General features: G+C 39.7%; 1 protein-coding gene across 3 annotated transcripts; it reads right to left on the bottom strand.

The window, feature by feature from the left end:
• Positions 1-10,407: 10,407 nt before the first annotated feature.
• On the bottom strand, positions 10,408-21,617 carry LOC111231839 (GTP-binding protein Di-Ras1). 3 transcript variants are annotated; one of them, XM_022759094.1, is made up of 4 exons: positions 21,404-21,617; positions 11,699-11,876; positions 11,403-11,573; positions 10,408-10,719 (listed from the first exon to the last, which is right to left on the bottom strand). In XM_022759094.1, the coding sequence occupies exons 2-4, from the start codon at positions 11,834-11,836 to the stop codon at positions 10,429-10,431; spliced, it is 600 nt and encodes a 199-aa protein (XP_022614815.1). In that variant the 5' UTR covers positions 11,837-11,876; positions 21,404-21,617; the 3' UTR covers positions 10,408-10,428. The 3 variants fall into 3 exon arrangements, with proteins under 3 accessions (XP_022614815.1, XP_022614813.1, XP_022614814.1); XM_022759092.1 differs by having other exon boundaries at positions 11,699-11,883; XM_022759093.1 differs by lacking the exon at positions 21,404-21,617 and adding an exon at positions 21,044-21,118 and having other exon boundaries at positions 11,699-11,883.
• Between the last annotated feature and the right edge of the window lie 2,409 nt (positions 21,618-24,026).

Raw genomic sequence — 24,026 nt, forward strand, 5'->3', positions numbered from 1 at the left:
AAATACCAGTTCACACACAGTCCTCATCCTCGTTCTCATCTCATTAGAGCAGGTCGTTTGGAAACTCGTGCTGAGAGTGGAGACACGCTAATGAGTTACAGATACACACACACACACACACACACACACACACACACACACACACACACACACACAGGTTGGAGTTTACAGGTCTCAGCCTGACTCATCTTTCACCACCAGCAACATTACACACTCTCAACCTCTGGAAATATTGTCACCATTACCATGGAAACGCCTGTAAAAGCCAGAAAATGCTTCAATTTTTCTTTTAACTTTCTCCAGTTTAGGTTTGTGAGTGTTTCAAAAATAAAAAAAGTAATGAGCAGTTATTTGACAGAGATTGGAGGCTGTCAGGTTCTCATTCTTTATGGGGGGGGGTAATGAGAGGGGGAGTGGAACCAGGTTAGCAGGGCCCCTATATGAGGAGTGTCCTCACAATAATAATAAATTAGTTCATTTTATTTATTCAATTTCTGCATACATGTATGGGCATGCATCTGTTCACAGCCTCTCTGTCGCCATCTAGTGGTTGTGTTCACCATTGTACTTGTTCTTTTTCTGTTTGTTTGTGTGTTTATTGTCTTAACTGCATTGTTTGTCTGTTGAATTGTTAATTGTTGTTTTTTTGTGTGTTTTCATGTATATTTGTATTGTATGTGAGGCAGCCTTGAAAACCAGATGGTTCATCTCGAGGGTTTTCTTCTAAAGAATAAACTTGTAAATAAATGTATGTTATTAACAGTGAGATTAAATAAGTAAGAAAGTGTGACAACACTCCTCCTGAAAGCAGCACATGGTTTAGTCCTCTCTTGCAGTCTCTCTCGCGGTTACTTTGTCCACAGACGTGCTTCTCACTGATCTTTGTGATTTCAGATTCACTTTTAATCATGTTATTTTGTTTCTAAATGAGTGAAATCAGGTGGCCAAAGCAGAAGGAGGAAACCAGCTGTAATGTAGCTGTAGCTTTTACAACCATCATCCTGACTGTCCACACTGTGAATAAAACTGTTCTCTTTCTTACCGGAGGAGGGATTCATCCTCAGCTGCTCTGCTGACCTCGGTCTTTCACATTTTATGCACCATTAAAGTTTTTCTGGGGAGTTTGTAATTGTCTGATTCGAGGGTCTGAGGTCCAAGGGGAGTGTTTGCTGAACAGCTTGTGAGCCCCCTGAAGCAAGTTTGGAATTTGTGATGTATCAGTGGTATTTTCTTGTGTTGCTTTCCCATTTAAACACACAGTCTGTCTTTAGTTGGTTGTCTTTGTAATTATTTCTGGTTTGCATTTTTTTATGTTTAGATTATTTTATTTTATTTAAGTGCATACCACGCACATACGATTGTTTTTATCTTAATGAATTTTAGAAAGTTCTTCATGGTCTTATTAATATGCTGTTTCGAAGGTTGTAAAGTTCATCCTCTTGCACTATGAGCTCACCTAACATGCTGTAACAACAATGAAATTAATTCGTCTGACCACAAGGCGAATAAACGTTCTGTAGCATCAGAGACATTTAATAAATTGTGACAGAGTTGTTATTTAATCATTTTCTTATGAAGCTGATAATGTGAAAACTACAAACATCAAACTTATATTCAGGCTTCTTTAAGGTCCTCCCTGTGTTTTAACCCCTGTCCTTCAGACTCTAAAAAGTCCAGTCTTGATGTTGTTTGTTCATATAGATGCTGTAATGAACACTGCAGCCTGTGGGGGCGCTGCAGCAGCTCTTTATTCTGTTACTGTTGTTATAATGAATCATAATCAGGCCAAACAAACAGGAGGTAGAAGCTTAATGTGCAAATAGACTGAAACTTGTTATCATGTGTGTTTGGGGTGGTGGAGGTCAGCTGATCAATCGACTGCAGGAGCTGGACCAAACACACACACACACACACACACACACACAGAAAGTCCTCTCAATTACTGTAAATAGTAGAACTGTTGCACAACAGCTCAGTAAACAAACAAACACACAATTCCTGTTCTCATCATCATCATCATCATCATCATCATCACTATCACCATCACCATCATCATCACCATCACCATCAATAATATAATTTATACAGATATCTTATTAATCAGTCTATCAAAAACCTCTCAGATTTATCTTGTGACCCTCAACTTTCTTTTCTAGAAAGAAACATTCCCAGATCGACCTTTACTACCCGCAGACTGATCATACTGAGCGTGACCACAGGGGGGCAGCAGAGGTCATTATTAGTACAAGAACAAGAACAAACAGCAGAACCCACAAAAATGTAAAACACATGTTTGATGAAATATTATCACTTTAATGTAGAGATTTAGAGAAGAAAAAAAACAGACAAGGTAAATAAGATCTTTGGAAAAAAATGTCTTCTTGTGTTCTTGTTTCATCTGTGTTTGCCTCACATCGACATAGTGAGCAGTAATGCCACAGATCAGCCACCAGGTGGCAGCAGATCTCTTGTTTTATATTTGTGTAAGGTGGAGCAACAGCATCACAGCTTTGATCCTATTCTTCAACCAGTATGAATGTGAAAAATATATTGTCTCATTCTCTGCTGTATTAAGGAATTTTACATTTTACATTTTTTACAAAACAGTAGAAACAGTTGAATTTACAGCGTCTTTTCTAAAAAAACAAAGTGACCATTTTGGTGTAATTTTGAAATTAAATGCTGATTGTATGTTTAGAATTTGCAGTTCACCAGAAAGAAACATTCATCACACTCTCGATCAATTGTTCTCACTTTATTTTTCATTCATGTGTATTTTACCTGAGGAAGGTCTGAGGACAGAAACATATGGAGTGAGAAGTTATTGACAGTACAGAAGGATTTTGATCCAACATACTCAGTGCAAGATCTTTAACCGGTGCCTGTGAGGCTCAGCTCAGAGTAAGAAACTCCCTCAGACACTCTCACATGTTTTGGCCTCTGGATTTTAACATTAACTACAGCTAAAACTAAAAGGTGACAAAGTCCTTGCAGTTGTTGCTCCAAAATTATGGAACTTGTTGCCATTTCATATTAAAACCCTCTGAGGTCTAAGGGTATTTTCTCAATTTCTACATTATTTCTTAAATTTAAAAGGTCGCATACACCATAATGCTCAAGTGTTTATATCATTATTTTCAGAAGTATTTCAGCTCTTTCTATAATGAGGCCCCTTTTGGCCCAAATGCTGAAAAATTGAAGCCCAGTTTTTTTAATTCTCCAAATCTCTTGTGAAAACAAACCTTTACTGATGTGGATGAATTGACATGGCAGGTTCATAAAAAATATGCAATATGTGAATGAAATAATAGATAAATGTATAATAAATGTCTAAATTGAGATTTTGTTCTATCATTGAGTCGAAGCATTGTCTGTCACTCTACTTTAACCACATTTTAGAGGCCTGTTTAAAAGGCCACATACAGTCTTGCAAGAATATGAACTGGAAAATGGAAAGTCAACAGATTCTAACAACATTCAAACCATATTTCTGCGCTGTACTGTCACAAAAATATTAATAGAAACATCCATTGACCTCAGAGGGTTAAATGTACTCCCTCCATCTTTATTTTTAAATCTTGGCCCGAGTCACATTTTTATTTACTGGCCATTTAGTTCGTTGCCATTTAGATCATTGTGTATTTGCTCCTTGTTTCATGTTTTGTTAGTATGTTAACATGTTTCTGTATACAGTATATTTACTGTGCTTTCCTTGTGTTATACTTATTCTATACATTTGTTTTACTTGGTTTGATTTTTTTTAATTGCCCTTTGTGCAGCACTTTGTTCAGCTCAAGCCGTGTTGACATGAGCTCTAGACTTGATGTGACTAATAAGTAAAACAAGTTCTTTCTGAATCTAATATGAAGTTTGATGAATTTGTGTTAATTCTTTTATCATGACCTTTCAGATGTGTTCCAGTGGTTTCACTCTGATTCAACAGTTGTTCATATTTTCATCTGTTGTTGAATGTGTGTCTATAATAATGTTGGTTTGTTGTTTTGATCAGCTGTGTGTTAAAGACCAGAGGAGGTATTTCCTGTACAACAGCTGTTTTTATTCAGATTCTTCACATGAGAAAAAGTTTCCATTTACCCACAGAACAGAAGAGAAGTCACAGAGCGACTCAACCAAACTCCTGTCACAGTCTGACTGAAATAACAGCATTAAACGACCTCCAGCCTTTTTCTAAAAGCTTGTTTCTCCGTGGATTAAATTATCCTTCGACCACACACACATGACACATGTTGAGTCTGATACTGTTATATTAGTGTATATAAGATTTTTGATTTTATTTAAGGGAAAGAAACCTCAATAAATTATATGAACATGTTAAATAAGAAGGATTTAGTTCCACCTGCTTGATAAACAGCAGGAGGGGATAAAACAATATTCAGATTTTAATGTAGAGAGACCAGATATACAGAGAGTTTCCCCAGCTCCTGTAGGTCACCTGACCCTGCTTCCCTCTGCAACCTGTCCATTATTACCTCATTAACACACACCTGTCCCTCACTTCCTCATTAAACCCCAGGGGATATAAACCAGACCAGTCGGTCCACATCTTCTTCTTCTTCTTCCAATTTGTCCGTATGTCTCTGTGGAACATGTGGTTCTAGATGTTGGGTGAGGAGCAGCTAACCACAGGGTTAGAAGGTTAAGTCCTGCAGTTGATGAGATAACTAGTCCTGGTGGAGATGTGGACCTGAAATGGTTTTAACCAAAAATATTAGAAGCTACAAGCAGAGGTGCACCGTCAGGAGAGGCAAACCAGAGAAATGCTTGGGTGCCCCCAAAGGGAGAAAGGCCCCCAGATGGCCCCTAATATTGACACAGTTTGCAATGACAACTACAAACCCCCTTAAAACCTCCATAAAGATACACACATATACAGTTCACTGCTGCTGCCCCAAAATCAGTTGAGTGGATATGTGCTGTAGCTAGCGTCTACTCTTTGTCTGCATGTGAGGCATTCAGGGGACATCTGTAAACTGTAGTGTCTGCCAATATTCTGCATTTGGTGGCTTTCTATGCCCAGAGTCTAGGATCTCCACTGAGGGTGGATGAAGGTGTAGACTGCAGTCTCGCAGTTAGTGCAACACTGCAGGCACAAGGTTCAGTTCAGTGTACATTAAAATGGTTTGTAATCAATGAGTTGATAATCAATATTTACTCTGGTAAATGGAGAAGGTCTTTAAAAGATTCAGAACCTGGAATCAGTGACTGATTATTAGAATCAACGGATGACTGAGCTGCTTTACAGTTGTTTGAATATTACATATGTTGTGTCCAGGAAACTCAAGTCCTGAACACTAAATGATAAAATAAACTGTTTGTCATTTCCATCCAATAAAGGCACAATCTTATCATCATGGTGACCTGGTGTGAAAGTGCCTTTTTTTTAAACATGGAGGTTCAGGCACAAAATGAGTTGCTCATGTTTACAGAAAGATGTTGACTATGATTAAAAGAAACTGAGAGGTATCTCTAGGGTCAATGTCATGGATCCCTCCATCTAAAGAGGTTTTGTGTTGCACTATTTTTTCTATTGTACAGAGCACCTGAACAACCACAGCGTTTCCTCTTTCATCAGTCTCAACTTTAAGGACCTCTAAAATAAAGCAGAACCATTTTAGACCCAACTGGAGGGAACCAGAGTATTTCTGAAGCTACATTAACAAGGTCAAATTAAAAACATCTGCTGCAACCTGCTGTAAAGCTGTTCCAGTCATTTCCTGTGACTCTGTCTTCTCTCCTGCAACGTGTGGTGACGAGTCAGACACAAAATGTGAAAAAGCTTTTGACAAATTAAAGACATGGAGGATTTTTTTTTTAAAAGTGCAGAAATGTGATCAGCATGGACTCTGAAGAACAGCAGGTCCGAGGAGGACTTCAGGATCAGGTCCGAGGAGGGTTTTGGGATCAGGTCTGAGTCTCTGACCGGGTTGACTGGACCAGGTTGTTTGTGCTTTGTAAAGTTTTAAGATCACTTATGTTCAGATAATAATAATGTACAAAAACTGTCCAGCAAAGACGGCAGAGTGTTTCATACAGACTGCTCTGTTTCCATAAACATGGTTCTGTAGCTTTGATCTCTCCACCTGTTCTAGAGCTTCATGGTGAGCTTCATGAGCCTCCTACAGTTTTACAAATACACTTGATTTCTACATGAATTGTCTCGTCAGGGTTTAGTCTCACTGAGCTTCAGGAAAATTCAGCACCACCCCCCCCTAACTAAACCAGAGACCCTGAACCAGCCTAGATCCATCAGAGGATAAATACATCTTCCAACATCTCCATCACTGATGTACATGGCACAGAGGGCACTTTCCATTCTTCTAATTTATGCTTCCTTCCACCCTCACTCCTTTGCGAAGAAAACCGTTCTCCCTCCACAGCTTCACAGGTAGATCCTCCTCCAATCTGATTGGTTTATTGATCGATCAGCTGATCTGACAGGACTGTGAAATAGGTGACCAGGCGGTGGTGGAAACAACTTTACTGTAACTCTGAAGCTTTTTTGTTCTTCTCCTTCTTTTCTTCTTTTCCATTTCAAGTTGATCTCGGCTCAATAACAAAAATAACTGTAGATTTTATTCAGAATGTTTACAGCTGTTTTTGCTCCATCCAATGAACAAAATGTAATTGTGTATATGAGGGGATCCTTTTCTTTGTTCACATGCATGAGAACGTCAGAGCTCCAGATCAGCTACTACATGAACCTGTGGTACTTTAATGGGTTGTGTTTGTGGTGTCAGGGCATTTCATTTTAAAACTCCTTTTTATGTTTACCAAACACACTGAAGCCATTCATATTTTCTAAGTCAAGTTTTCAGTTGAAGTAAAAAAAACTCAATTCACAGAACATATAACTGCAAATAACGCTATACTACAGTACATCATGGGATTGTCAGGTGTAAGGGTGGATTTTTTTTTCTCTTCTGATGTAGCTAGGCTAACAGTTTACATCTGTTTCCTGCCTTTGTGCTAAGCTACAGGCTAAACACGTCCTGAACCTGTCTGAAACTGACGCTCGTCTGACTCTGGAGGAGTTTCCTAACAGGAGGATTTCCCAACATGCTGGACTGTTCTTTAAATCTTGTTCCAGTTCCCACAGTTGCAGCTTTCACTGCTTCTTCATCAGCAGCCACATACTGATGCTAACAGCTGGTTCCTCCAGTGAGTCTGACAGATGAATACAGACTGTGTCGGCTTCTGCTTGTGGAAATCATTTAAAGTTTCCTGACGTGTCTCTCTCCACTGCAGTCTGTCAGCTCATCAGACCACCTGCTGCTGAAAACACTCAGTGTCAGTGTGTTTGTGAGGAGGGCGAGGACAGTTAGCTTGTTGGCTTTGGTCTAATGACACAGGAAGCAGAGCCGACCCGCAGTCTCTCAACCACCAAGATCATAATGGAGATGTTATTAGTCTTATTAGATAAAGGAATACTTCAGTGTTTTCCTCACTTATCTGTTTATCTTTTAATGGCTGCATTTATGATCGATATGTGAAAAGTCATCAAGACCACCACAGGATGTGGATGTAGAAATGAAAACAGTGCTCCAATCTGCCACCAGGGGGCAGCAAGCAGACTGCTGCTGCTAATATCTGATCTAATGGTTTCATGATCTGGGCTTTGCTTTCTCTTTATGTTAGTGAATTAGCGACTGTTTACAGATTGAAACATGTTCGGTGTAATAGGATTATGAATACTGAAGGTTGGAGTAGCCAATACATTAATGAGAAATTACCACGAAAAGTTGGTAAGTAAGGGCGTGATGTGTGCAGCTGTACAGCCTGTTGTGACAGTAAACACAGTTTCACTGTTTGTGTGTAAACTGAAAATAGGGACTTTAAGCAGCAACGGGTGAAGTGATGTACCTGTATACATTCGAACGTGTTGCCGTAGTGTTGGAAATCAAATATCACTAAGCACGATTTCACTCTAACAACAGCTACTTCACTTCTTCAGGAAACCAAGGTCGCTCTGAACATATATACTGTATCTGTGTCCCAGTCATAGACTCTAAATAAAGATGGACGTAGTCTCCATGACCTCACCCTTGGGATTCTGAAGAGTGGTTTTTAAAAGCTCAGAGTGGGCCGCGCCATCGTCGCCATCTTACCTGACTCCGCCAAACACACGGCTAATACAAAAATGGGCATGAGGAGAGACGCGTGTCGAGCCGAGACTTCGGTGCATGCCGGCTTGTGGCAAGCATACGCTCACCCGTTTTTGTACCAGGCTGTAAACATGTTTATTTCTGCTGTAAAGTTGGACATTGTAACATGGGAGTCAATGGAGATTGAGTCAGCCACAAGCAGCCATTCGAAAAAGTGCAGTTTATGGTTCTTCGGTGTTGGCTTCATTTTTCAGCCTCGCTTGGTCCCAATTCAGGTTCTCATCCTTCAGAGGCTGTGTTTGAAGACCGATAGCACCACTCCAACAGGTGGATCCTTCATGGTGCAACATATCCCAAGATTCATGGTGCACCAGCAATGAAAATTATATGGCAGCAAACCTGAGGAGCCTGAGGATTACACTGTAAAATTTAAGTATTGGGTAAGTTCAACATCTAATGGTTCAACTGTTAAAACTAAGGCCATTAAAACCTCAAGTTTTTATGGCTTTTAGGTAGCATGTTGTAGAGTTCGCTAGGCAGCAGGAGCATGCTTTGCAATGCAATGGTAAAGGCAGGAACAGCTGGTGACTACAACGGCCACAAAGAGCCACATCCTTTGTCGAACGCGTCCTCTGAAGGATGCAGCCCCTGAATTGGGACACAGCTAGTATGTCTCTTAAAATGACCTGAGAACTCTTGATATTTTCTTTAGAGACAATTAAATATCAAATGAGGAGTTTATTTAAACTCGTCTGTTACTACAGCACCATGGACAGCGTCATGGTTTCATTAATACACAGAACAGTTAGGTTGTTGGTCTTTTAGTTACTGGAACATAAAGCTAGCTCAGTACTTCCTGTGGTCGCCTCTTAGCAGCCTGAGCACTGCTGGCAGTGGCTGATATGTCTCTGAATAAACTGGAAAAATCTGACAAATTAGCAGATATCTTTAACAAATATACTCATAACCCATAAAACTAATGATGGTATAAATGAATATAAATTAAATGACAGAGTCAAATATGGCAAAAATGTATAATTGTCCGGTAACTCTTTAACATATCACAGGGTACTTCAGGAACTGTTGACGTAGAATCTACGTCATCACATCACGCTGTAGCCGTCCCTTCAACCGTCGCTGCTTAAAGTCCCTAATGACGTTGGTGGGACAGATCACCTGCTTCTGATTGGTCAAAATAAAACACCATAAGGTCCCTCCCGTCAAACAGATAATAGTTTGTAATTTGCTGGATGTGATATGAGGATGTTCAATTTCCAGCCATAACAGTGACCGCTGTTTACTTTGTTCTCAATCGTAACTTTACAAGACGTGTAGTTTGGACATTTGACAGACTCAAACACAACACAGACTTTAGCATGCTAAAATATTAGCCGTGTGAAATGATTAAACTGTGTAGCTATTTATTTAATTTTGTTGGAGGTTGGTCTCATCTACAGTTCTGATACCAGACTTGAACCCAGCAGGTTTTAACAAAGCATCAAGGTGTCGTGTCAGTATCAGTTTGTTACTGAAATTAACACAGAAAAATAAAATACAACAAAACCAAATGGAGTGAAAACCAGGTGGGAGAAGGAGACTGGCTGACTGCCACCTGATGATATAGTGCAGCCAGACCAGGTGAGCTGAATCTCCAGAACAGCCAAACTTTGCCCGTGAGGCTCCTGCAAGGAGGGCAGGCTCAGAGATGGTCGTCACAGTTGTGTAAAGCTTTGGGCTTGTTTTGGTTCTGGGTTTCATGTCGTGTCATGCAGGTAGATTCACAATGCAGGAAGAGAGTGTAGTCGCTGCACTGCATTATATCCAGGGGGGTCTTCAGTCCTGCAGGAGTGGGCCTTAGTGTAAACACTGGTGAACACATTGTTTATTGGCTGACCTTTGGTTATCTAAATGAGGGTTACATTCAGGATGAGCCCAACATTCACAATAAGATCAGTGGAGTATTCCTTTATTACAGTATCAGTGGAATGATTGTTAACGGTGGAAGTAGCTGAACATGTAAAACAGTATTTTGGGGCCTCAAACACAATCCAGTTCAGGGCCACATGGACCCCGGGGCCCTGGTATAAATATTTCCATTATCAGTCAAATCTCATTTTGTTCCTCTGGGCTTCAGTGTTCATACAGACAAAGGAGGAGAGCCAACGAAGACAAAGAAGACCTGTCCTTGTGATTGAGAGTCGGGGTGAGATGGGAGGGGGTCTCTATGGGAGTCATCAGCAGAGTCCCCCTCCCTCCCTCCCCCTGCCTCCTCCTCTGTGGTTTCCACACCTCTACAGCGAGTCCTCTACATGATGCTGCACTTCCCCTTCAGCTTGTCGGCCCGCTTCTGTTTCCCTGACCGTTTGCCGTCGATGCTCAGGCTCATGTCCCTCTTCTTCTCCAGGGCCAGCAGCTCCTGGAACAGTTCCTTCACATTGGAGTTCATCTTGGCCGACGTTTCCATGAAGGCACACTTCCAGGCTGCAGCCTGAGCCTCGCCCTCCTTCGTCTCCACCTCGCGCTGGGCTGTTTCATCGCTCTTGTTGCCCACAAGCATGATGGGAATGGACTCCACACTGCCCTTGATGGCTAGAACCTGGAGAGACACGGGAGTCAGTCAGGACTTCAGTACAAGTTTTATCTAGATAGATACTCTATGTTTGTGACACATAGAGTTCCCCAAGGCTCCATTCTCAGACACTGTCTGTTCAACATCTACATGATCCCACTTCCTCAGATTATTGGAAACAACAAAATATCTTACTATAATTCTGCAGAAACAAAACAAAACAACACAGCTTTATAGAACAACATCATTGATATATCACTGTAACTGCTCTGTCAGACAAAAATAGACATGCTGTAATTTTACATTAATGCAATGTTAGCAGAATGGGAAGAATAAGGAAAATGCTGTGATGCCATTCTTGTGTTATCTAAAGCACTTTAAATGGCCTTACTATTGAAAGGTGCTGTGTAAAGACACTGTCCTTTCCTTTGCATTTCAGTGTGACTTCCATTTGAGGTTTCTTGCACAATATGTTCTGTCAAACTAACATTTGAATAAATGTTATCTCTGAAACTCTGATTTGGAATTCACCTTAAATTTCCATTCAAATAACATTTGCAACAATCTGACACACTGTAAATGTCAGGGTTTCCTCGCAGCCAACCACTTCACCTGAAAACAGACTTATGAAATGGAAGAGCCAACGTGCTGCAGTTAATCTGTTGTGAAACTATGATCTTCTACTCATATCCTAATCTAAAGACAGTGACCTGTTGGTAGATGGGTTTGAGCTCCTCCAGTGATTGACGGCTGGTGATGGAATAGACTAGGATGAAGGCGTGACCTTTGGAGATGGACAGGCGCTGCATGGCAGGGAACTGGTGACTTCCTGTTGTGTCAGTGATCTGCAGCGTGCAGACACTCTTATCACAGCTGATCACCTACAGAGAGAACAGGTACTCATTGATAATTCAACAAGGCAGGTATTATCCAGTTCAAGAGTTTCAATGACAAAAAGAAAAAAGTATTTAATAAAACTAGTTTCATAACAGAGTTCATGTCCCACCTGTCTGTATGTGTCCTCTACTGTGGGGATGTAGGTATCTCTAAAGGTGCCTTTAACAAATCGAAGGACCAGCGAGCTCTTCCCCACTCCACCAGCTCCAAACACCACCACCCGGTAGTCATTACTCTGCTCGGGCATTCTGGGAGTTGGAGTCTAGCTGCGACTCTGGATAAATCACCTGTATGCTGAGGAAGAGACAAGAAGATGGAAGAGCGAAGTTGTGGTAGAAACAAAAAAGAAATCAGTTAATATCAAATCAAACAATATAAAATTCAGGTCGTTCCCATGACTAATACACAAGGAGAAAACGGCTAGAGCATTAGACACAAAGTACTGAGAGGAGGGAGAGACAGTTGGACAAGTGGGGCAGGCACATAGGTGGGAATATATCTGAAATGAAACAGGAAATAATAACTGAAGAAACTAGAAACCAGCAAACATGACCTGAGACAGCAGAGCGTGCTGTGACATGCTAACAGAGTGAGAGCTGGAAGGCAGGAACAGACAAATGATGTGAATGTAATTAGTCTGAGTGCCATTGACAGTAACTGGTAAATGAAAACCACTTTGGTGTTTTTATTGTGGGAGAGGCAGCAGAGTCCATCAGCTGGACGACTGACCTGCTTCAAGTGCAGATTATCTCCATTACAATGAACATGAATTACTCTGTGTGTGTGCGCACATACTTCTATTTTTGTGAGGACCACTTTGAGTCATAGACTTAGAGTGAGTTATAGAGTGAGTACTTTCTGGCCTGTTTCAGTTAAGACTTGGTCTTAAGATTCAGGTTAGTAAAGGTTAGGGTTAGACTACAAGTCTAGGAAATGTGTAATGTCAACTAGTCTCCTCACAAAGATAGAAGTACAAGTATGTGTTTGTGTGTCTGTATGTTAGTGTTTCAGTGCTGTGGCTGTGGTTCAGTCATATTAGATCCGATTGGTTTGGACAACACATTAGTTTAGCAGCAATAACTGGATAAAAGTTCACTGAATGGTTCAGTTAAGTGACTAAATCAGTTTAACATCCAAATAGTTTTGTTGACTGTTTGGGTAGTAGCAGCCAAAACAATTCGGTTCAGGTTGGCTAACGGTGCATGTTAGCACCATTTTCATTCAGGTTAGTTAATGGTTGAGTGTCAGTTAAAACATTTTAGGATAAGTTAACTAATAGCAGCTAAAGCACAACTGTTTGAGGTTATCTGACTGTTCAAAGCAGCAACTGTTTTGTACGTTCAGTGTAGCAGCTAAAATGTGGTTTAGTTTATCTAACAAGTTATTTGGCAACTACATTGCAGCACAGTGCAAATTAACTGTTAGGTTGAAGATAGATGCTTCAGTTTAGCCACTATAGCATAAGTTATTTTTTGGTTAACATTAACAAACAGTCCAATGTAACAAAAAAGACAGTTTGGTTCAGTTTCACAAAAATCTGATTAACTTCACTGTTCATTTTAGTAACTTTTTGGTTCCGATTAGCTTGTGGTTTAGGGTAACGGCTAAAACAGTTAAGGTTAACAAACAGTTCATTTAAGAAACTTTAGGTTATCTAACAGTGCAAGGTAGCAATTATTTGGTTGAAAAGAGATGGTACACTAAAAGCAGCTAAAACACTTTGGTTAAGATTAGCTGGTTAATTTAACTCAAGCAATTTCATTAAGATTTGTTAACAGTTCATTTTTGCTACTTTTTGGTTTATGTGAGCAAACAGTAAAACTTTAAAACATTTGGTTCAGTATAAGAGCAAATACTTAAGGGTTAATTTTAGTAACTTTTTCATTCCAGTAAGCCAAAATTATTAAAAACTAAAATAGCTTGGGTGGTGTTAGTTAACCTGAAATAGATCAGCTAAATGTTCAGAAGTTTGATTTAAGATAGATAGTCTAGTTTAACCACTAAGATGCAAATTTAGGTTAGCTAATGTTTTTGTACTTTTTGTTGTTTTATTTAAAGAAGCAAAAAAAAGCAGATAAAACAGTCATGTTCAGTTTAACAACCAAAACAAGGTGGTTAAGGGTAGTTAACTTTTTATATTAGCCTACTGACTTTTGAGTTCACATTAGCGGTTAGCTAACAATTTGTGGGTTAACAGCTAAAATAGTTTGGTTAAGGTCAACTAACAGTTCTTTTCAGCAACTGTTTAGGTGAAGATAGATGGTTGAGTTCAGCTGTACTTTGGTTTAGGTTAGCTAACAGGTTAAGTTAGCAACTAAAACAACAGATACCATAAGTTTTAGTTTAGTCAAAACAAAGTGGTTAAGGGTAGGTAACTTTTTATTGACTTCTGAGTATAAGTTGGCGTTTAGCTAACAGTTCATGTTAACAGCTAAAATAGTTTGGATAAGGTTAACTAACAGTTCTTTTTTTCAGATGGATGGGTTTAGCAACACTTTGGTTTAGTTATAGTGAACAGGTTAATTTAGCAAATAAAACAATAGATACCATAAGTTTGGTTCAGACAAAACAAGCTGGTTGAGGGAATTACTTTTTAATTTAAGTGACTTTTTGTTTTAAAGTTAGCTAATAGCTCATTTCAGCAGCTAGGTTAAAACTGCTTGGTTAAGCTAACAGTTCAGTTCAGCAGTTACTGCCGCATCCATATTGTTCAGACCGTGATTTCGAGCAGCAAAAACTTATAATGTTAATTACTATAATTAGTCGGGAAATTCTGTAACAATCAATGAAACCTTTCCATTAGGAAATGATTGCTTTAATGATTAGTTATGTAATACGTGATCCTATGTGTTGTGTCCAGAAAATCAGAGATATTTTCTTTGCAAACAGTTACTGATGAATAAATTCTCCTGTGATGATTCTGTTTGTGTTGCAGCACTGTGCCATTTAAATCATTAAAATTCAGTGACTGAAACACGAGGACACTGCATCTGATGAGAGCCTCATCCTCTCTGAACTCTCTGAGCCTATTCACAGATAATGTGACCAGTGGGAATGAATTAAAAACACAGAGCAAATGCCTCAGGGAGTTTCCCAGCATGCAGAGCTGTATTCCCCTCTCACAATGACTAACGAGCATTGATTAGAGTTCTGCATCTCGTTAAAGAGGAGAGCTGATGAAAACCAAAGAAGAAGCAACAGAGGAGTTACAGAAAAGAAAACCTATTTTTCTGCCCTGACACTGAGATTTACACATTCTGAAATATATAGAGTTTCTCAAATATATAAATGAATTCTCATCATTTACTGTTCAACAAGATTTTAGTCCAAAATACTGGAGTAATCATTAAAAGCTACTCACACAGAGATCTTTTGAAAATGATCTACTAATCCAATTTAATTTATTAAGACCCTGCTTTACATTCCAAATAATTGAACAAAGCAAATTTGTAAATTAAAACAGGGACAGATCAGAAAACACTGAATAAAATATAAACCAGAGAAAAATAAAAACCAGTCTGCAATAGGAAACTGTTTGAAATAAAGGTTATCTGAAATAAAGACACTGTTTTTACTCATGGTTGATACTGTCCTGATAAAACCATTTGTCAAAACATTTAGAACAATTCAATATTTTCTTGATATAAATGAGAAAATCCAGTATTTTCCTGACAGTGCCCTGCAGCTCAGAGAACGTCTGTAGAACAGGAGATACCATCAGACCATCTGGTTCTCCCTCCCACTGCTTCCTGCTGTATGAGCCCAGCTGGGTCTGCTTCTTTTATGGCCACAAATTAAACTCCACACAGCATCAGAGTCTGGTTCTTTAGAACTACAGCAGAACCCTGTCAATGTAGAGAGGGGGAATGACATGCAGGGCTGTCCGATGTGGAAATTGAACCGGGGCCAACTGCAGCGAGGACTGTAGCCTCTACACATGGGGCGGATGCTCATCCAACTGAGCTACTCGACGCCCCTGTCAATGTATGTTCTAAGGCTGGTGGTGGTGGTGGTTGTCGCTTGACAAGACCTTCAGCCATCTTTATTTTTTATAAAACCAGAGGTTATAATACGTCCTCTGAGGGGTTGCTATATCTTCAGGACAGACTGGAGACTACAGTGAGTCACTATCGGAAAGACAGGCTGATAAGGGGCTAGCTGGTTAGCATGCAAACTTTAGTAGAAGAAAAGACGTGACAGAGACAAGAGTTAACATTGCCGTTTGTTTCCACCTCACAAGACAGCTGTTGGTGAGTAAAGGACTTAAGCTACTTATGCTAACATTAGCTATGTAGCATTAGCAAAACTTGCAAATAGCTCCTTTAATGACATAACAAGGACGAGAAAATTACAGACTCATTACATCACATATTCACTCTGAATGTAGAGAGTCCCTGTGTAACTACAGTAGTCTACAGAGGGTGTTGCAATAGGGCTTGATGGTAGCAAGTGTTTTCCAGAGTCAGTGAGCAAAAGTGTTTGGTTACTCCAGCTTAACCTGCAGAGGCTTTGCTGCCGAGGAGGAAATGAATTCATGATGCTCACAGCATCTCCGACATCTTTACAGCAGAAATTAACCAGAGAGAAAATCTGTCAAAGGATCACAGCTGTGACAGATGATGAGACTGAAGAGACTGTCAGAGAAAATAATTCAGAGAGAGGAATGGGCCTCACTACAGTAACTCAGTCAGTTACTGAAAAACTGAACCAAACAGACTTTTAGGTAAATAGCAAAATAGTGAATTCTTCTAGCTAATGTCAAAGTTACTAAGAAAACAACAATCTGTGTTGTTTGTGATGATAATGGTCCAAAATGATAGAAATGCATAGTTTCAGTCATTCAAATCTTCTTGGGGGAGGACCCCTAAACCCCCCCCATCTGAATTACCCCCACCCCACCACCCCTATGCCAGAAACCTGGGTAAAACCCTCTAATCTTTTCCCCATGACAGAAATATTTATGGATATTTCAACCTCAGCTTAAATTACAATGGAAGCTGAGATGAAAAGACACAATGTGTTGAATAATTAGCCCCAGGTAAATAAAATAAATCCCAAAATAAAAAGAAAGTGCCATCTCAGAGCAGGGTTATGAAGGGTGGTTAGGTCAGCCAGCAAACAGACAAGGATGTAGATCCCTATAAATCTGTGTTTACATTCAGTCAGATTCAGTGTTTAAAATGATTCATAGAAAAATCTGATTTATTTGGAAAGTTGTAGGAGGCTCACGAGTTCCCATCTCCACAACAGAGGTGGTGAATGCAAAGTTCACATGACCCACAGAGCTACAATAACCACTTTTATGGGAAATACACCAGGTTAAAAAAGACCAGAATTCTCCTTTAAACTGCAGATGAAACACAGAGTCTGACTTCAGATCAGCTGTTGGAGCTGAATGTCTCTGTCACAGCAGCTTCTCCTCACCCACGTCACTGCTCCTTATCTCAACCACAAATTTAGACCGGTGACTAATCAGCAGCTCGTTAATCAATCTGTACAACCAGGAACACACACACAAACACACACCTGCCTCCCGATATCATCCATTGTGTTTTTTCTTCCTGTAACCATGGAAGCACCTGAATGTACTCTGTGTGTGTGTGTGTGTGTGTGTGTGTGTGTGTGTGTGTGTGTGTGTGTGCGTGTGCGTGTGCGTGTGCGTGTGCGTGTGCGTGTGCGTGTGCGTGTGTGTGTGTGTGTGTTGTAAGCATGAGTACGTGTGTTAGTTGTCTGGTTGCTGTGGTGACGGTGACAGATACAGACAGCAGAGATTTATATGCTCAGAGAGGAGTGCAAACATGTCATCATCAGCAGGGCTGTTGTCATGGTTACCCGCCTGCCCACATCATCTGACATCACTTCCTGTGCGGAGGCAGGCAGCAGGGAAAACACCACGACTTAACAACAGCATCAGAAAGACAGAAATAAGTCTGGACTCTGTGGTCCCTCAGGTGATGATGGTGGACTCTGCTGGACTCTGGTCCCTCAGTGTGATGATGGTGGACTCTGTGGTCCCACACAAAAACCTTAGCCTTAAAACCAGCTGTCAGGACTTCTGGAACTTTGTGATATCACAGAAAAGCAGTCACGAAGCCCTGCCCACCTAGATCCACCTTCCAGCCTTGCAGGATTTGGTTTCTCTGAGTGTTTACTTGAAATCTGCTATATTTTTATTGGATCACTTAGAAAACAGTCAGCCAATCAGAAGGGAGGCTCAGAGCCTCCTCTCTTCTGATTGGCTCACTGACCTGTTGGTACTAGAGCTCCAGAGAGAAGCCTGAGAGAGGAGATGTAAAACTACATTGAGATGGTTTTTGGTTCTTAAAACAACAAAGATATCTTCTTATGGATCAACACTTCAAATAAAACACAGAAGAAGAGGAAAATATGGAGCTTTAAATAACGTAACTGCAGCATCAGATCAAAGTGTCTATATTCAGACTTTAGCTCTGTGTGTAGAAACACACTCATAGTCATTTGAATAAGACCACTGCTCTGACACAGTGAGACCAACACAGATGCTCCTGCAACAAAAGGCGGACAAAATAATACCCTGAAGAAAGTTGACCCCGACTCAACTTTCAGTGCAACACCACCTCATCCTGTGAGACACTGGGTTGGCCAGTCACCTAGGTCTGGACACACACACACACACACACACACACACACACACACACACACTCACAAACTCACACAGCATCCAGTGTTTTGTCTTTAGCTCTAACAACACTAAACCCCAGTGGACCTGCAGCCTCCCAGCAGAAAACACCAGTGTGTGTGTATGTGTGTGTGTGTATGTGTGTGTGTGTGTGTGTGTGTGTGTGTGTGTGTGTGTGTGTGTGTGTGTGTGTGTGTGTGTGTGTGAGGGTCACTTAAGCAACAAGCTGCTGCAGTTTCACACCTTCACTGGGTTTTCTCCATCTTGTTCATGTCACCTCAGATCAACAAACATTCTAACATCATATACATACATCACAACTGATGTTTTAAACCATTTTATGACCTTATTTAATCATTCATTTTTTATCATATTCATGTTCTAAAATCTTGTATTCCCTTTCATAGATAAAATTTCTTATTTCTCTTTTATCTTGTTCTATTCTATTTCATTCTATTTATTTACTTATAAACATTTCTTTTCAATTGGTTTTTATTATTGCTCTTTCACCTCTTTCAGTTTTATTTCTCATGTGTAATAGTTCCAAGTTGTTTTACAATTAACATTTGAACTGTCTTATTATCAGCTACAACGGCTAGTATAATCAGTACCAGCTGGCCTAGGAGCAGTGGTAGGACTAGTTATATATTAGTAGTATTATAGTATTAGTGGTAACTTCACAGTGACAGTGTTAGTAATGATAATAATTAGTATAATCTGAAGTGGGGGTGTGGTATAGATTTTTTAATTTTTAAGGTCACTTCTTGAAACTCTTTCCTCACACCTGACACACTGTGGTCACCTGAGGTCTGTACTTAGAAGCAGGATCTCAGGTAAATTCAGGTTTAACTCTAGCTTTCAATCCTACGATGGTGGTTCACTTGTTACCGGGGTAAATCAACATGGTAACTGATGCTGAACTCCTGACCTGCTCCGGCACAGGTTAACTGCAGAGGATCAGATCAAAACCTGTCAACAGCCAAACTACTAACCAATCAGATCACTGAAAAAACTGAGTCATCATTCCTACAGGATCCTGACAGGGACAAAAGAATTTACAATAAAGTGATCAATAATATATATCAGTGGATGGTTTTGCTGTTTGAGTCTTTCCATGTGGTTACTCATGTTTTAAAACAGAGCTTCTAACAAACAAAGGAGAGTTCATCACTAAATAACTACATAATAACTATTCTATTTTCATCACTCTTGTCTTCATCACTGCAGCTCAGAATACATGAGTGTCAAATATGGACCTTTAAACTTGCTCATGTTGGTTAATTCAGTTAAAAGTTTCCCCAAACCTGTGTTCATGAAATGTCCTCTTAAAAAATACTCCCTTGCGTTCAGTCACAGGTCTCCAACTAAAGTTAGCCTCAATCACTCACAGTGAAGCAGGTGATGTGGAAGAAACACGCACAAACACTGAGCTTCAACCAACAACTCCTCCAACCTAAACAACTATCAACCCTCTGATACGACCCATAGGACTGTGTTTCCTGAAATAGCGGCCCTACAGCGGCAGGCGTACCGGACCTCGGTTGTCATGGTGACTATAAAGACGGTCATGGTGTGGTAGGTTTAGGAAAAGATTTGGGTTAAAATAGGTACTTCCTCAATATTAGGTGATCCTTGTTGTCCTGGTTACAATAATAACAGCAAATAGTCATGGGTTATTGAAACAACATAAACAGCTGGTTTCACATGGGAATGGAACACGGCTCTCCTGTGTCATATTCATCCATCCACCACAACCTCCTCCTGACGTGGGCTTTGTCTCTCTTTATACAACGTCACCGCCCTTTTCCCTTTGCTCCTGTCATACTTACTCCGACCTCTAATTGTCACCTAGCAACAAAACATAACTATGGGTCATAATAACCTGCTGCACAGACAACCTGCTGACTCAACAGTATGGCCTCAACCTGAGCAGCTGCTACCTACCCATGTTCATCCTTTGGACACATTTTATCTCGAGTGAAGACGACAACAAACAAAAACACATCAAATACAGAAAAACAACTTCAGCGGCCAGAGGAAACACCAATTAGTTTAACCACTGGAACGCAATCACATTGAGAATATGAAGAGTGCATGGCTCAAAAGTGATCGTTATTTTGTGATCATTAATCGTAATCGAGGTGAAAGTTTGAAATAAATAATTGTTATTTTGATTTGAAGTCATATCCACCAGCCCTGAGTAGTGTATGTGTTTAATCTCACAAAGTATCATTCTTATAATATACCTGTGGCAGGTATTTAAATATCCCCTGTAACACCTGTTCATCTTACATTACAGGTCATAATATTCAAATGACAGTGTTGCTGTAATATTCATCTACCGTCCATGTGCTGTATATTCTTACAACACTCCACACCAAGTTACTATGCTGAATATCTCGTGGCATGGCCTAATACTATAATATTACTGTAATATTTGTTGTGTGTTATAATATCTCATCATAAGATATATCTGTGATTTATATCTGTATTTTTGTATAATGCTACTATAATATTGATATAATAGTTGTGCTGTTTTAATAATATTCCTATGATGTGTTATAGATAAACATAATATCACACTATTCTGACTATATGTCATGAATTCATTAGAATTAATTGAATTAGTCAAATAATTGACAATATTCCTGATAATTCTTCTTCTTCTTCTTCTGCTAATTATGATGATGTTTAACGGCAGTGACAGACTGTCGTGCTCTCTGGCGTCACGACACATAACATACTTATACAACACAAACACACACACACACACACACACACACACACACAGCTGACCTGCTGCTTTGTTCTCCGTTTCAATCAGCTGCAGCTACAGACTCTCATTACCTCCTCACATCATGGTAATCAGTGACTCCGCTCCATAGTAAGGACGGGTCGGGCACGCGCACTGACGTGCACGCGAAAGAAAATAGCTTGCGTGAACGTACAAACACACACACACACACACACACACACACACAAACACATGAAAATAGAGCCCCGGCAACTCGGAGCCGGGCGGTGAAATGAGACCGGCTGTGGAGCTCTGCAGCCGGGCTGCTGTCCGACCTGTGCGCGGTGTCAGTGTGCACTTGTCAGTGTGACTGTCGGTGATGCTGCCGGTCGGTGTGGGTGTGATGATGTTTGCGGACTCACCGTGTCTCCGCGGATCCTCTCAGTCTGTGTGCGGGGTTTGTCTACTCCGAGCGGCTGTGAGCATCCTGAACCCTCCGCTCTCTGACTCACAGCATCATCATCATCATCACCATCATCATCATCATCATCATCATCATCATCAGACCTGCTGCTGATCAGCACACATCAGCCCTCCTCTTCCTCCTCCTCCTCCTCCTCCCTCCATCACCATCACCTCCTTCCTCGGCTCCGCCGTCAAAAACAAGAAACAAGACTTCCGCTTGCATTTTTCAGTTGATTTTCAGAATAAAAGCAACGTTTCTATAAAACAACAGAATTCAAACACTGACTACTACCTTAATTTCCAATGTAAAATCCAGACATCCCTATAGGAGACTAGGTTTGTTTGTAATGGTTGTAATATATTATTGTGTCAAGTGGCCGTAATGATAAAATAAAAGTCACAATGAAGACATTTTTAAAAAAGCAGGCGTTTGCACTTTTATTATAAAGGCTGTACTTGCGAACCGGAAGTCTTTTTTCAGCGTCCATACTGTTATCTCAGCATCCTCCTCCTCCAAAGTAAAAATACATTTTTCCCTCCACACCTTCACTCCCATCAGCGTCACTCAGATACGTCATCAACAGAAAAATAGAATACAGCAAAAAAATATAATAAAACCTGAAACATAAATCCCATTACATTACACTAGAGACAGACACCTGGTATCATACGACCATGATACCAGGTTTGAAAAATATATTTTTAAATATAATATGATATATAATAGATTATTGTCTTGTTGTTTTTTGTTTGTAACATTTGTTTTGAAAATAAAACATATTATTGTTATTATTCTTATAGTTTCTGATCCATTTTGATTTAGATGATTTTACACATTAGATTCATTTACATCACATCATGGAGTTATAAAAAAAACAACAACAGACAAACAGAAGGGACCACAGATAATCTAACATTCAATGAAACACCAAAGAGTTTAGATATGGAGACAGCTCATTCACTTTGTTCTGACTCTGAAATGTAAAGTTTCAGTGATTTTATTGAACATGAACAGACGTGTTGGATCAGCTTCATTTGCTCATCATCAGTAGAGAAGAGTAAAACATTTCAACCTGCAACAGCCTCTATTTTTCTTTCCAGGTGTAATGTGTCAATCTCTTACATCTGTTGTATGAAAAGTGCCCTGCATGAATAAAGTTCATTATTATTATTATTATTATTATTATTTATTATTATTATTATTATTATATTACCTACTTTTTTCTTTCATTTGCTGCATCATGTTTTTAGGATTCACAATTGCTCAAAGTTAAACATCAACAGGTTTAAATTCAGACTGTAAATGTCTCTGCTGCTGAATGTTTCTGTAAATGTAAAATATGTACTAAGAGATGAAGCTGCAGCAGGAAACACAATCAGACCTGTGGCTCCCCCTGGTGGAGAGGTGGAGTACGACAGTGAGAAAATACCCTAAAAACAAACTTGGACTGAAAAACATTTGAAAACATTTTGTTTGTTGTTTGTTTTGTGCTTTTCTTTTTTCAGGGTCACAGGCTTTACCTAGGTGAAGACTGAAGTCACCTGTAAATATAATCTCACCAGAGTGAGTAACAAGGTCTGAAATAAGTTCTCGGAATTCTTCTAAAAATTGTGAATAAGGGCCCAGTCTGTAGGGTGGTGGTCNGAAATGTAAAGTTTCAGTGATTTTATTGAACATGAACAGACGTGTTGGATCAGCTTCATTTGCTCATCATCAGTAGAGAAGAGTAAAACATTTCAACCTGCAACAGCCTCTATTTTTCTTTCCAGGTGTAATGTGTCAATCTCTTACATCTGTTGTATGAAAAGTGCCCTGCATGAATAAAGTTCATTATTATTATTATTATTATTATTATATTACCTACTTTTTTCTTTCATTTGCTGCATCATGTTTTTAGGATTCACAATTGCTCAAAGTTAAACATCAACAGGTTTAAATTCAGACTGTAAATGTCTCTGCTGCTGAATGTTTCTGTAAATGTAAAATATGTACTAAGAGATGAAGCTGCAGCAGGAAACACAATCAGACCTGTGGCTCCCCCTGGTGGAGAGGTGGAGTACGACAGTGAGAAAATACCCTAAAAACAAACTTGGACTAAAAAACATTTGAAAACATTTTGTTTGTTGTTTGTTTTGTGCTTTTCTTTTTTCAGGGTCACAGGCTTTACCTAGGTGAAGACTGAAGTCACCTGTAAATATAATCTCACCAGAGTGAGTAACAAGGTCTGAAATAAGTTCTCGGAATTCTTCTAAAAATTGTGAATAAGGGCCCAGTCTGTAGGGTGGTGGTCTAAAGGGTGGTGGACTGGTCAGAGTTTGTTGTCCTGAACAAAACAATTTATAGCTGATGGAGATGTTTTAATACAAGAGGTCAAATTAAAATCCAGGTTATATTGAAAATAGACTTGTAGAAAAAGCAACACCCCACCTTGTGTAGAAGCCTGAGCATCATGGGTGTTGGTGTTGTCAAGTGGCGAAGCTTCATTTAATGGTAGGAAAACATATGGTCTAATCCATATTTCACACAAACCAGTCATTTCCAGAATAAAGGTTCTGTAGACAATCGTCTCTGCCACTAGA

This window comes from Seriola dumerili, unplaced genomic scaffold (assembly GCF_002260705.1).
Source record: "Seriola dumerili isolate Sdu_G_001 unplaced genomic scaffold, Sdu_1.0 BDQW01000319.1, whole genome shotgun sequence".
Lineage (NCBI taxonomy): Eukaryota > Metazoa > Chordata > Actinopteri > Carangiformes > Carangidae > Seriola > Seriola dumerili.